General features: G+C 43.4%; 1 protein-coding gene across 1 annotated transcript in view; it reads right to left on the bottom strand.

Annotated features, from left to right (window-relative positions):
- The window catches only part of lemd3 (LEM domain containing 3), a 16,321-nt gene extending 2,753 nt beyond the window's left edge, over positions 1–13,568 (bottom strand). Inside the window, 13 exon segments of the mRNA XM_020601308.1 lie at positions 917–995; positions 1,087–1,192; positions 1,297–1,378; positions 2,047–2,225; positions 2,305–2,407; positions 3,039–3,140; positions 7,590–7,735; positions 7,857–7,936; positions 8,477–8,550; positions 8,901–8,970; positions 9,920–9,960; positions 12,138–13,265; positions 13,268–13,568. Coding sequence (XP_020456964.1) covers positions 917–995; positions 1,087–1,192; positions 1,297–1,378; positions 2,047–2,225; positions 2,305–2,407; positions 3,039–3,140; positions 7,590–7,735; positions 7,857–7,936; positions 8,477–8,550; positions 8,901–8,970; positions 9,920–9,960; positions 12,138–13,265; positions 13,268–13,472 — 2,395 coding nt within the window. The 5' untranslated portion in view covers positions 13,473–13,568.
- Between the last annotated feature and the right edge of the window lie 1,616 nt (positions 13,569–15,184).

The raw sequence follows: 15,184 nt of genomic DNA, 5'->3' as shown, positions 1-15,184 counted from the left end.
GGCAGCTCCTCTACAGCAGAGCAGGTGCGTCCAGCAGAGAGGACAGGATGGAGCTACAGACAGCAACCAGTTTAAGGTATGAACATGTACCCTCGTTAAATTGCTGACTCTGACACCATGCGCTCCCAAACTTGACCTTTTGGTTGGAGGCTGTGAAACAATTTTGTCCTAACAGAGGGCCATGGTCCTGCAAAGGCTAAAAACACAAGCCTCCTGTTGTATTTTATTTAACCAAAATCAGAAGGTAAATCTCATAAAACTAAACATTGCCTCTAAAGTTGGTCGTGATCATTATAATTTCTGTAGTAGAAACACTGCATTATTATTGAGCACTTTTTTTGTTTTTTATTTTTAATACATTTGCATAGATTTCAAACAAACTGTTTTCACATTGTCATTATGGAGTATTGTTTGTAGAATTTTGAGGACAATAATGAATTTAATCCATTTTTGAATAAGGCTGTAGCCTAACAAAACATGGAAAAAGGTAAGTGCTGTGAATACTTTCTGGATGGACTGTATGGCCTATGGAGCAATGGCAGACTGTGACATTCATAGTTCTACCTTCTGAATGTACAACAGGTTTAGCATTTCAGTGATTTAGCAGTCATGATGCCACAGTGTCTATCATCGTTTACATTACATATGAACTTACATTAGCTTTTTGTTTTGTCTCGTCTTTTTAACCCAAAGGACTTTTAGCTGTAGCACGTCAGTCGAGAACCCAACCGAATATTCCTGCAGCAGCCCCTCACAAACATGTTACATTTTATCAATTAATGCCTGAACTCTGCACTACAGTCATTGTAATCAAACAGAGATATTGTTTTGAATGAATAACTGCCTTTATTAGACCTTAAGTAATCCTGTTGCACATCTGATGAGCTGTAAGTATGTTATTAAGTGTGGACTTTACCATCAAACCAGGAACCATGAAGTGCCTTGAAGGCCTTCCCTGAGTGCTCTGCAGAGAGACACTTCACATAGACACAGCCCTGTGGAGAGACCAGGAAGCGCAGGGTAACATCACTGAAGGTACAAGCATAAAAGTGGGACATGAACGGGCGCTCACTGGACGGAGCATACCTCTCGTGAGTTCTTGTCAACGGCGATGTGCACGATGCCATCATTGTCACTGCACTTCTCCAGGATAGCCTCATGAATGGCTAAATCCCAGTTCTCCCCAACCTCCCTAAAGACACAAAGATGTTACAAGCAGGGAGTCAAACTGGGGAAAAGACAACGTTCGGTAGACCTTCACAGCTCAGCAAACAAGCAGCAGAGACAAGTACTCACATGACTGGGTCAAACATGTTTCTGATCTTCAGACATGGAGTCAGGCTGTTGGGAGGTGAATTCCTCCGGTCCAGAGGGAAAGCTGAAGAAGAGAGATGAAATCTCAATGAGCTGATGATCATGATGATCATGTCAGAACACAGCTGGTTCAGTACAGTCCAGCGAACATGTGTTCATGGTAATCAGAAGGTACTCATAACAAAATGTTCACTTTACTTTGTTCATATTCACACTGCATTAGGGCTGCCCCCTGAAAGTCGACCAGCCAAATTCATCAGTCGACTAAGATTCTTCAAGTCAAACCCTGAATACCCACTTCAACTGGCCCAGTGACACTAACAACCCAACCATTGGTGACAGTATTCAGCAAATTGCTGCCCAGAATGAGGAACAAAATATACTAGGACAAGCAGCATAGAGGCGAGACTTGTACTTTATTAGAAGTGTTTTCAAATACTTTGGTCCACTTTTACAAGAGGAAAGCATATGTGCGTCCATTAAAGTTGAGTGCCTCTAGCTTTGTCACCTCCCATTTTAAATGTCAGTGTAGCTCACAACTCAACTGCTGTCATTAACCAATACATCTATTCATTTTGTCAGTTCGGTTTGTCCTGGTTTCTTCTTCTACAGCAGACCTTATGTCTATAGCACTCACTTCAGTGTCAAAGACCAATGCTGACTCCCGCATGGAGGAGGTTTGTCTCAAGCCAGAATGTACACATAATTTGTGTGTGCTCTCATGTGTGTTACCTTTCCCCTGCCAGACTTTGGAGGGCATCAAGGAGGACTTGTCACAACTGAGAGAAGGCTGGATCCACCTCCAGACCAGGAAGTCTGCTCCACCAATCCTCTGGGTCTCTGTTCGGATTCTGGACTCGTTAGCTGAGAGGAAGCGCATAGCCTGATCCCAAATCTTCTTCATTTTCTTCCTGTAATATGTTATACACATAACTCTCATGAAATGTTCTATCTGGATTATGGTCCAGCTGTAGCAGCGTTGGTACTGACCGGTCCTGAGGCTGAACCAGGGAGTCTCTGACATGGGGGATGGGCAGATAGGGCTGCAGGTCCTGGTTCTCTTGGCAAGCCTCATTGTGGCTCCTCAACACATCTGAACAAAATAGTCAGGGAAAACAAAGGACTATGGTGATAGAGCACTCAGAGAGGAACCTACAAGTCCATGAATTCCAGTGCCATTGAACACCAGGACTTCATGTGCATATAAACACACAAGAGCTTCAGAAAGCTACACCTGCCACAGTTTAGGATCTGAATACTTTTGTAAATGAGAGATTTTAGTTTTTCATTTTTATTTAATCAGAAGAAATTTCTAGAACCATGTTTTCACTGTCATTATGGCTTATTGAGTGTAGACTGATGGGCAAAAATGGTAATGTGATCCATTTGAATTAGAACACAAAAGTGTGCAATCAGTAAATATTTTTCCAAACCAACTGTGTTCACTGTGATTTAGGCGCCTCTATGCAGTAATACTTCATGTTACTAATTTATCATGGATAGTTTGTGTTAGCTTTGTCAGAAGCCAGATATCAGTTTCCTGAGTTTTCCACTGCTTCCAGTTTCAGTGATGCAACATGCTAGGGACCATCTTAGTACTGGACAAACAGATAAAAGTGATAATTCATTCCTAATCTCTCTGTGAGCCAGCAAACAGCAGTGTATCTCAACACGCCACTCTTTCTGTAAGTACAAACATAAGGTGAGCGCGTGGTGTTCCTTACCGATGATCCTCTCCACCATGTCATACATCTGCCTGGTCTCCTCCTCCTGTCTCCTCCAGCGATACTTCATGTAGCAGACCACACCCCACAGACAGCCTACCACTGCACACAGAGATACACAGGAATCACAGGTTCAAACACAACTGCTAGGGCAACCAGTTATGATGCAGTTCACACTACAAGGTTCCAGTAGGTTTGCTGTTGTTAGACAGTGTTTACTTCTCAAGCTGTGCTCAGAGTTCATTTGGAGGCTTGTACTTTGCACATTTGACAGCTGGACAGGGTTGCAAACTTAAGACTTTCACGGGCAGCTGCCCTCTATGGGAGTTGGAGAAAGCGCCAGTGAGGGAAGAGAGTAGGGGCCCTGGTTAAGTTATGATAGAGAGGGACCCAGAGGCCGCTCCAGTCTATCCACCTAGTAAATCTCTAGCCAAAAAAATGTTCTTCTTGTCAACCGGACTAATTCTGACTTCTCAAGCTCTGCTGCTCTGTGCTTGGGACAGTGTAATATAAATACAGGGATTCCAGGTATACAGAGCAGATCACATAAAGGAGTTAGCCTGGAAAATGAGAGGAGGCGAAATTCGCTTCTACATAAATGAAGGTTGGTGTAAAGATGTCACAGCATTGGAAAAAAAACTTGCAACGTGGGCTAAGACTCATCAACTGCAAACCATTTTATTCTCCCAGAGAATTTTCATCATTCATTCTGGTCAGAGTGTAAATAAGACTGCAGACCCACACTAGCACACTACAGCACCTGGCCAACCAGATAGCTAGCATGGAACTGAAACATCACCTCCCTTTCCCCCAGCCTGGAAATCTGTGAAAAGGATGTTTGTGGCCTTTTTAAAAAGCTCAAGAGGCAACAAGGCACCGGGCCCAGACAGAGTGAATCTCTCCTGCCTGAAAGCATGTGCTGATCAGCTGGCCCCAGCCTTTACACTTATGTTCAACAGATCACAGTCACCTGCTTTAAATGCTCCAGCATTCTCCTGGTTCCCAAGAAACACTCCATCAGTGGACTGAATTACTACAGACCTGTCACACTGACCTCTGAATCTACAATGACAACCCCTCAGTGCAATATGTTGTAAATATACTTTCATATATATTTATTTGAAAACTGCATCTAAACTGTGTGTATATACACATATACAGTATTTTATAAGAACTTTATTTTTATTTTTCAAATGTGCATTCCCTTTTCTGGTTTGCACATTCTTTTTCATTTATTGTTCTCTCAGTCTTATCTTGTTTACTCGTTGCCTTATAGAAGAACATCGTACTTGCACACTGAGAGCCAATGTACCAGAGTCAAACTCCTCGTGTGTTTAACACACATGGCCAATAAAGCCGATTCTGACATTATCACAAAAATGTATTTAAGCATTATAAAAGTAGTAGTAGGTTACTCGGTGCAGAAAAATATACTATACAGTAAATCCTATTCTGTTATACTATTATATCATTACATTAATAGCCTTGCACTCACACTGTTTACACCAAATGACTCAAGGCGAAACCAGTCTCAATGAGAACTGTTAACACCTGGAACGACTGTGCACAGGCCAGCCTGCAGGGCTGTCTAGAGGCCACAGACTGGAGCATCCTCAAAGGGGCCACAGACGACATCCATGAATATACAGAGACTGTGAGTGCCTACATCAGCTAGTGCACGTCCATATGCGCACCTGCTAGAACGGTGCACGTTTTCCCCCAACCAAAAACCCTGGTTTACTAGGGATATAAGACAGAAAATCAGGAAGAGACGAGAGGCTTTTAAGTCAGGGGACCAAGCAGAGTACAGGAAAGCCCGGTATGAGCTACAGAAGTCCATTAGAGCTGCAAAGAGAGCATACTTCCAAAAACTGGAGAGCAACTATATGAATAACAACACGCGAAGTATGTGGCAGGGAATCCAGGCAGTCAAAGTACAGGAACAAATCAACAAACACAGGCCCCCAGGATGCCACCCTCCCAGACAGCCTCAACAACTTCTATGCGAGGTTTGACAGGATGAACACAGATACCTCCTCAAAATCCCCCTGCAACCTGGGGGACACCGTTTTTCAGGTGACGCACACACACAGGTCCTGAAGGCCCTGAAACAGGTAAACCCCCATAAGGCAGCAGGACCAGACATTGTCCCCCCCTAGAGTGTTGAGAGCCTATGGGGATTAACTAGCTAGTGTGTATACAGACATCTTCAACTTGTCTTTAACCCAAGCAGTAGTTCCTGGCATTTTCAAAAAGTCCATTATCATACCGGTCCCTAAGACATCAGACACATCCAGTCTGAATGACTTCAGGCCAGTGGCGCTCACATCAGTCGCCATGAAGTGCTTAAAGAAACTGGTCCTCACACACATTAACCACATGGTCCCGGACACTGTAGATCCCCTCCACTTTGCCTACCGCCCCAACAGATCAGTGGACGATGCGACAGCTCTGGCTTTATTCCATACCCAGAAACACCTGGATAACAGCAGTACGTATGCTGGGATGCTCTTCCTGGATTACAGTTCTGCATTCAACACCACTGGAGGAAGAACCCCTCCCCTCTGCTGCCTCTGACCATCAAAGGGTCCGAGGTGGAGAGGGCTGACAGCCACAAGTTCCTGGGCCTTCAGGTGACATCTGACCTGAGCTGGTCACTGAACACAGCTGCCACAGTGAAGAAAGCCCAGCAGTGGCTATACTTCATCAGGCGGCTCAGAAAATCTGGGCTGAACCGTCGCTCTCTCACCCAGGCTTATAGAGGACTGGTAGAGAGCATCCTCACTACTGGCATCACAGTCTGGTATGGTAACACCACACAGGCAGAGAGGAAGGCTCTTCAAAGGGTCATAAAGACTGCAGAGAGGATCACTGGGACTGAACTGCCTGCTATGGACACACTATACACACAGCGCTGTCATAAAAAGGCAGAGAATATAATCAGGGATCCATGCCACCCAGCTCACTCTCTGCTCAGACACAGAAACTACAGCCTCAGGCACAGCAGGGCGGACAGCGTGGGAAATACTACCGACCTATTTTTGTGTATTGTGGTTTTAATACTTTGTCGCCTTTATGTAACTTTTCTATTTTAAGACCAAGTGTTCTTTCTGGCTTTTGACTCCTTAGCTGACTCCAAAGGAGAGCTGCACAAGAACTCCTATATGCCTAGACTGTCTGTTTATGCATAAATGGGAAATAAAAATCTTGAATCTTGAATGAATCATGCATTCTTTTGAACTTCTTTGTATCTAAGTGCATCTATTGACTAGTTTCATTATGGATTAACCAGCTGATTATTTTCTCCATTAATCAGATGACTGGTTTGTAAAAATCCTAGCAACAGTGAGAAATTCCATCACAGCAATTATCAAAATAGCTGCTAACTTATTGTAGGTGCACAACAGCGCAGCCAGACTGATCCCATCTGCAACTTCACTCACACTCTCCTATGTGAGCTGGCAAAGCTTCATAAAGCCAGGCGTATTTCTTGATGGGGTGATATCAGGATCACTGTGAGTCCGTTGTAAATGAGAGGTTAGCAAACAAACAATAAGGAAAATTATTTCGATAGCGCATTTTATGACCGACGTTTATATGCTCACACATTTTATAGTTTGGGATGAAAGTTATAAATGGGACACACCTGGAGGGATGGGGTTCTGAAAGGTGTGCTTTTTTTGGTCTATCCAAAGTAATCCTGCGCTGCTGATTTTAATTTCCTTTTTGGTGGACGGAGTTCGGTGAACTCGGCCTCCTTTTCTCTGCCATTTATCCGCCACATGTGTGCGTGTGGCACCCGTTGACAGTCTTACAGTCAGTCGGGGAAAAAAGGTGCGCACACACTGTGTTTTTTTTTTCTTTAATACCAGTATTAAACAAATGTGAATGATATGATAACTATAATTTTTCATACCATGGCATACCGTGAAACTGGCATACTGCTGCAACCCTACAGCTGGAGTGGAGTATTTTGCAGTTTGTGTCTTTACCAGTAAAACCAAGCTCTGAACTGGTTTCTGGATTATATTTGTACATGCGTGGCATTTCAGAGTTGCTCCATCCTTTTCTCCTGTTTATTCCTGCCTCAACTGTGGCTTGTACACAGCAGAACATGGTTTGTGGTGTTTATCTGTCTCATTTTGTCTATTGTATTTTTCAGTGCAGGCTCCAGGGACTGCATGGAAAGTAGTTAGTTACAGAGGCTAAGACCTTTTCTCATCTACTTACAGGTATGTCAATATTGTTTTAAGACCAAGTTGAAAAACCAAACCAAACCCATCCTTCAGTTCCATCCGTATTTTCTCATCTTATTTTCTCTTAACATAGAAAATTTAATACAATTTGAACGGAATTCCCAAAGAAAAACATGCGCTACATATTGTTGCATATCTCATTTCTACTGTGTTATTTTAACACGAAAGCGAAAGCGCTTGCCAAGAATGTTTTCATTAATTGTCGGTTTACATTTAGTCATCATTGGTGACACTAACAGATCAAGGTTAACATTTTTCAGGCCTGCTGTTGTTTATGTGGTGTGGTTAATCTCACCAGCTGCAATGAGGAAGACTCTGCTGATGACGGTGAAGAACGCTCGGCGGAAGCGACAAGCAAAGGGCATCTTTGGATGTGTGGACTCCAGCCGCGAGATCTCGGACACGTCGGTCACTGGTTCGTCAGCTCCCTGCCCAATCAGCCTGCACACACACACACACACACACACACACACACACACGCACACACACAGAGTGAGAACTGTCCTCACATCCACACACTGCTGTTTCTGCAACACCGTTTCACATGAATATTGTGTGTTACCTTATCCCAACATCCCGGCCTGTCCTGATGATCCACTCCAGAGAAGTATGAGTCAGATTTTCAAACTCCCAATTCTGAGTCTGAACAAAAAGACACACGGTGCAGGTGAGAGGAACAGCACATATCAGCTTCCAAGTGGCCCATACATCAACTTTTGACTCCAGCAGTGCAATATCATGTCATCATTGTACTGTAAAAGTATAAATGCAACTGTGTGGGATGACAATAAAGGTCCTTGCATAAGTGTGTTGCTGTGTGGATAACTACATTTCTGTGTGAAATGTGTACTGGCTGAGAAAACAAATCTTTTAGGACAAAAAAAAAGACTATCTATAATCTTGTAAGTGAGAAAAAAAAAGCTATGCTGGGACCTTTACAAAAGCTCCACCCTCCAGTAACAGGAAAAACACAGCTCCACTTATGCTCTCAACACTCATAACATCATAACCAAAACAAACAGCCTAGAGAAAACACTCTGCTGTATTCTTCCAAAGTGATCCTTCTGCAAAATTCACTGAATATATTGACCACTGAAATCTCTGCTTGTTCAAGTAACACAGAGATAATAGCGATGCAACAGGTTTTGTTCAACAGGCAGGGATATTAGTGTGTAAATGTACCAGTAAATATGCAGAGGCCTCGTCTATGGACAGACTCCTGTTGGGATGCTTCTGGTCTCCACAGTCATGCTGGCCTGCAATCACAGTATCAAAAAGAGCTAACTGCTTGGGTCAACACAATGGCTCTCCACAACCCACTACTCTACTGGCATCATAGAATCTGGAAATTGGTTTCATGCGTTTTCAATCTGTATTTCCTACATTACAGCAACTCTCTCAAACTGCAATAGTGTGATAGTTATTCTCATGATATAGTCTAATAATGTCTTGTGCTACACACTACCGGATTTTGCTTACTTTCATTTGTCCTGTGAATATGAATGAATGTGTACTGATACTGTGACCAGAAAGAGAAAATGCTTTACTCTGCACAGCTCTACACAGTCTGTGGCCACATAGTATAGTGCAGAGAGGTAATAGCTACCAGCGATGTGGGCCAGGTGGTCATGTAGGCTGAGCAGTAGCTTTAGAATCAGGTCCTTCTCCGCCTTGTCCTGCAGACAGTAAACATTTAGTTAAACTGAATAACTTTCTGAGAGCATATTTTCTGTGTTCCAATTCAGGGGACGCATTGTTTGAAGGCTGCATGTGAAGACCGAAGCATCGCAACAAGGCCGCCCCATTTCGAAGGCTCCTTCAAATGCAGCCAAGAAACGCGTCCTTTCGCCAGGCACCGAAGGATCCAATTGGTGAATCCTTCATGGCTCAGCTGCCAAGGTTGCTAGGCGACAGGAGCAGCGTGGCCCATGGTCTAGCCTCCGTGGCCTACAACGGCTACATAGGCCACACCTTCGTAGACTGTGTCCTTTGAAGAATGTGGCCCCTGAATTGAGACACAGCTTTTAATAGCTGGAAAACATTTTAAAAAAGCAAAATAATAAAATCTAGTAGCAACGTCCTGATCAAGTTTTTTTGGCCCCAATCCTGATCCAAGTTCTTTAATATTGGGTGTCTGCAGAATCTGAACCAATACTTGTATTTACTTAAATGTTGTTTAATATATGCCTGACATATAGAGACATCAGCAGTAGCTACGAAATCTGACACATTATTCATGAGTTACTTGATCCAAATATTGAAAGTCGTGCTTCAAACAATTACATTCTGAAGCTTAAATTACAGATTATATGAATGATATGAATGAAAGTTAAACTGGAAGAATGCAGCTACTGAAAATGACAACAATATAAAGTTTTTGTTTTGTTTTGTTTTTTTTACAATTCAATTTTTCATTAACAAGAAGTCACAAAAATGTCTGTATATGCTATCGATAACAGTTCTTAGAAAGAAAGAAAATTGGAAGCGGCCAAAATTAGAATCGGCAGATCAGACTTAATAAAAAAAACAAAAAACAAAATCAGAATCAGCCAAGAAAATTGCAATCAGCGCATCTTTACTGTACACAGAACTAATAGAGACAGTCCGGGGAATAGATCTACTTACATATGTAGCATCAAACTCATTGCCAAAAGGATGGCTCTTAACTGTAACAAAAGGAGAAAGAGACAAAGTCAGGGAATAGAAACAACAGCGTGTTCATTAAAACCTAACACAATAAACATGCAAAGAGACAAGATGGGTAAAAGCGCAGAAACAACAGCATGTTCATTAAAACCCAACACAATAATCATGCAAAGAGACAAGATGGGTAAAAGCAATGAAACGCTTGGTCTTTTACAATCTGATGGCATGTCTGGAGGAATGGAATGTTAGTGTAGTACAGACACTACTTAACACACGCCATTGCCTGTACAGGAAGTTCAAGGTGGGAAACCTCACCACATTAGCTAGGCCCTCGGAACACTGCCATCTCACAGACACACAATTCATTAATGCAAGAACTGTAGCTTGCTGGCTTTTAAATAGGATGAAAAGACAAAAAAATAGAAACACCTTTCAACACATTTGGCACAAAAGTCCCAATGAAATCTGCATGTAAAAAAAAAAAGCAGGTGTCAAACTTTGTAGAAAGCTGTTTCACATGGAAGGGAATGCGCTCAACATGTTTACTAAATGCAAGAATGGGGCGCAAAAGCATTTTATTCATCTCAATGCATTCTGAATCTGATGTAGACAACTGAATCCAGTGAAACCACTGGCAGAAATGTGCATCCCTGTGTGTCTGCACATCTTTGGCATCTATGAGATTATTCAGTTGATCAAGTTTTTAACCTTAACCTTTTAATTCATCCATATATCAAGATGAAAGTTTGGGCCGCAGCTTGGAGACTGCTGAAAAATGATTTGCTTGATCACACAAACACACCATAAACACCACCATCTAGAACCTGTTGGGGGCCAAGACTGAACCAACAATAGTGCCAACATTTCTTATAGAGGAATGGATTACGTTATGATATGGTAGCTGGCTCTGGTTATGAAAAAGCACAGCTAGTGAGTGCACCAACAGGAGGGATCGATTGAACACAGGACTGTGCGCACTGATGTGTGCTCTGGGTTTGTGGTTATTGTCTGTTTACACAAGGTGAAGCCTTGGTAGTCTGGTGAATAGTGTATAATATTCAGTTAGATAGCTAGTGATACATACCCACCTGCCTGAAATATCAGGCTGATGTCTTATGAAGAAACACAAGTAGTGGAAACAGATGGATCAGACCACATCCACACAGACTTTCACTCTGCATGAAAGATGCAGCCCTTCTCATTCAATGGGGGGAGTGTATCATGCAACAGGGACCAGCACAACGCACAACAATGCAGCATCACACAGGGAAAATAAAAGCTAGATTTGGTTCAGCTTTTTCTGCAAAGCAACACGACATCCTCCAGCAAGGTGCTGCAATGGAAGATCACGTACATGTTATTTCTGCAGTTCACCTCAAGATCCTAACAATGAAAGATAAAGTAGCTGCCTTTTGATTAACTTCTCAGAGTTGTACAGCCCTGTCTGTGAGTATTACAAACCACTGTGCTGTGTTCTGGAGGCTAGTAAGCTCCAAACACATAAATCTGCTCCTCCAACATGGCTTCCTGGATCATTCCACCAGTGCATGAAACAACACATCTCCACCATCCAAGACCCCTGTGTTTTCTCAATGTAGGAGAGTGATCTGTGTGACTCCGGCCTTGAGATGAAAGCTTTTTTACTAAACATGCAATGTCGTGTCATTTTGGCAGAGCACTCCATGGTGCTGGTCTTTGCTGTGGAACAATATTCCCCCACTCAAACTAGGGAGAAGGGTGCAGACAAGAGTAAAAATCCATGTGAAGTGTGCAGGTTTATAGCACTAAATTGTCGGTGGTGAAACTGATAGATACCTCAATCTTGGTTGAAGCTGTGACAGCTAATGGCTGTATGGCATAGTCTATACTTTTTAAAATGTGCAATAGGCTTTATAGTAGTTTTTTTATATTTCTGTTCAAACGTATTCATTTTGCATTTGTGATAAAAAAAAAAAAGATCATTTTTGTGAATCTTCCAAAGCCTGAAAAAACCCCATCTGTTTTTGCCACGATAGGAAGTTGTAGTAAACTCCACTGCAGGTGTATTCAACAGCAGGTAGTATGTCACTCTTTCAATTTATCAAACAAATCCCACAACTGTGCCTCCTCCATCTACTTAAAACAGCGACATTAAATTGTCAGTAGGCATCTTTTTCATGTGGAAAAGCTTACATCGCACACCCTGTGTGATACTTACTGACTCCATCCACCTCAGATGATCCAGAGCCCCTCATCCTAAGGTACATGAGGCCCAGCAGCAGGAAGAAGAGGCAGGCTGCCATGAGCAAGAACCAGGACAGGTAGTGAGCGCTAAATAAGTTGCCAGAGGAAGCCACTTCTTCTCTTTTGAACTGCTGGAGCAGCTCCTCCTCCGGTGCAGAGAGCTTATGCTTCAGCAGGGCCTGGCTGTATGAGTGGTTGGGAGCGCTGTGATTGGAGTGGTTGCCCCTGTAGGTCTGGGACAGGCTGCTGTAGTTGGAGAAGCGCGGTCTCAAACCAATGCTGAACGTGCTGCTTCTGGAAGCTCCATCCTCGCTGTCGACGTGGTTGTTTTTGCCGGCCTCTCCTCGATGGTTGTCGTTGAGGGACACGTAGATGGGCTTCTTGGGAAAGTAGTGGCCCCGCAAGCCTCCCGATGGGCCCGTGTCCCTTCTCTTTATCTCGTCTTCCTCGTCCTCCCCCCTCCATCGTCGCACCATGTTTAGACTGCCAGGCGGGTTAACCTCTCTGGCTGCCCCACCCGTCTGAGAACCTCGGCCAACTCCGCGGGAAGAGAACGACGCTTTTGGGTGGCTCCGTCTGGGTTCCAACAGATCCAGCTTTCGGTGTCGGGCGCCAAAGCCCCCAAGCACCTCCTCGTCAGAGTCGGAGTAATCCCCTGCTAGCTTGCTAGTGTTCAAGTTAGACCCCCCACAACCATTTAAAGATCGCGAGTTCTTCTCCGTTTCCCCCATATAATCGTCCTCGCCTTCTGATTCCTCGTCTTCCCTCCCTTCCGCCTCAGAGCTGGATCTGGCACGAACTCTCCAGCCGAGCGAAACATTTCTCTGTCCATCTGGACCCGGGGAAGAATTGTTGCTATTCAGGGTACTCCCAGCATCATACTCATTCTTGAAAGCCACACTCGCTGCTGTAACTGGCCTTGTCTTCGGTTGCTGTGACGAACTGGGACTTCGGTCTACCCTGACGCTGTGGCTGAGGCCCTTTCGTTTCAGTGGAATTTCGACGTCCGACTCGTCGGAGCTGAAGCCGAGGACAGAAGACTTCCGGTCCGGTCTCCTGCTAGAGCTCAGGTGCGTGACGTCATGACTGGCTGGGCGGGACTCGTGTTGCCGCCGCCAGTGGTAGTGTTGATGGCCCCGCTGCTACGGGTTTTACCCAGTCTGGAGCCCCGCTGCTGTTGCTCCTCGCGAAGCTTCTTCAGTTTCTTCAAATACACCGGGCGTGTGTTTTCGGTAACAGGGCCTGGAGTGAAACCAAAGCGCTTTAATTCGGAGAAAAGCTCCTCATCTGTTAACTGCATTGACGCCATCTTAGACAAAACTCTCGGAGAAGGTTGTGAGACGGAAATGACGTAGAGGTGAAGCGGCAGCAGACCGATTGGGCTGCGTTCAAAATCAACATTAACCATTTCGATAATTCTCACATTTATAGTTTTGAGTAACTTGTGAGTTCTGACACCTTTCCTACTTAATATAAAAATATCAATAGGTAATAAATTCTATTCTTAGTGTGATTCTAAAGTTGATGACCCTGAACAGCTAGAGTCTTTGTAAATGACACGGCCAGGTTACAGCGTGAATTAGTCTAGGCTACAGATGGAAAATTACTCCAGGTGGAAAATTACTCCAGGTGGAAAATTCACCTGGAGTAAAACTCCAAATTTTCTAAGATTCGGGAGTAAAAACATGCTTCCCCATATAACTGTGTTATTCTCACCCACAGACTGTTGTTAATTCAATTAAGAAAAAATTCAGTACAAATTTGTGCATAATCTCATACTAGCTCTTACATCTCAAAATTTGTAGAACTCATCAACAAATGTGTTTTTTGTAAAGCCAGAGATGATACAATTAAATATTTATTTTATTACAGTTAATATGCAAAAGAGATCTGGGGAAAACTGGATGATTTAAATTGCCAATCAAAAATCACAAATACAACTGTAACTCACTAAATTTAGTTAGGCTAAATTTGTCAGACTTTAGAAGTCTCTTCTATCTAAATTATTTCAGTAAATGCCTTCTGCACCCTTATGAGTATGTGTTCATACTTATGTTTTTTTTTTTATTTGACTCCTTAGCTATATAAATATTATTGCTATAGGATCCCTTTGTTAAACTCCTGAAGTTTGCACATGACACAACAGTCATCAGTCTCATCCAAGACAGTGACATATTGGCTTACTGACAAGAGGTTGAACAGCTGGCCTTGTGGTGTGGTCAGAACAAACTGGAGCAGAACATACTCAAAACAGTGGAGGTGACAGTAGACTTTAGGAAGAGCCCCCACCACCACCACACCATACTCAGCAGCACTGTATCAGCAGTAGAGTCCTTCAAGTTTCTAGGCTCCATTATCTCACAGGACCTGAAGTGGATGTCCAGAGAGGATGTACTTTGTGCGCCAGCTCAGGAAGTTCAACCTGCCCCAGGAGCTGCTGATACAGAGGAATCATCAAGACTGTTCTCTGCTCTTCCATCACTGTCTGGTTTGATTCCAAACAGAACAGGAATCTGCTTCAGCAGACAGTCAGGACTGTAGAAAACATCATTAGTGCCAGCCTGCCCTCCATGGAGGACATGTCCACCTCACGGGTCAAGAGGGGAGCAGTGAAGATTCCTGCAGACCCCTCACACCCTGGAAATCTGTCTGAGCTCCTCCCCTCTGGATAGCACTACAGGACACTGTACGCCAAAACAACCAGAAACACAGTTTCTTCCCCTGCACCGTCACTCTGATGAACATCTAATCGATGACTGTAAAATAGAACAACAACCCTCAGTGCAACACCTTGTATATATACAACCTTCAACCAAATTGGATATGTATTGGTATATTTACAAATACTTTATTTGTATTTTTCTAATGCACATTCATTTTTCTTGTTTGGACATTCTATTTCTTTCCTTGTTCTCTGTCTTATCTTGTTTACTTGTTGCCTTACAGAAGAGCATGTACATACACACTGATAGCCACTGTACCAGAGTCAGATTCCTTGTGTCCAACACATCTGGCCAATAA

The sequence above is a fragment of the Monopterus albus genome, unplaced genomic scaffold (assembly GCF_001952655.1).
Source record: "Monopterus albus unplaced genomic scaffold, M_albus_1.0 scaffold51.1, whole genome shotgun sequence".
Classification (NCBI taxonomy): domain Eukaryota; kingdom Metazoa; phylum Chordata; class Actinopteri; order Synbranchiformes; family Synbranchidae; genus Monopterus; species Monopterus albus.
Note: the sequence above shows the minus strand (reverse complement) of the source record. Positions and strands in the feature narration are given on the sequence as shown.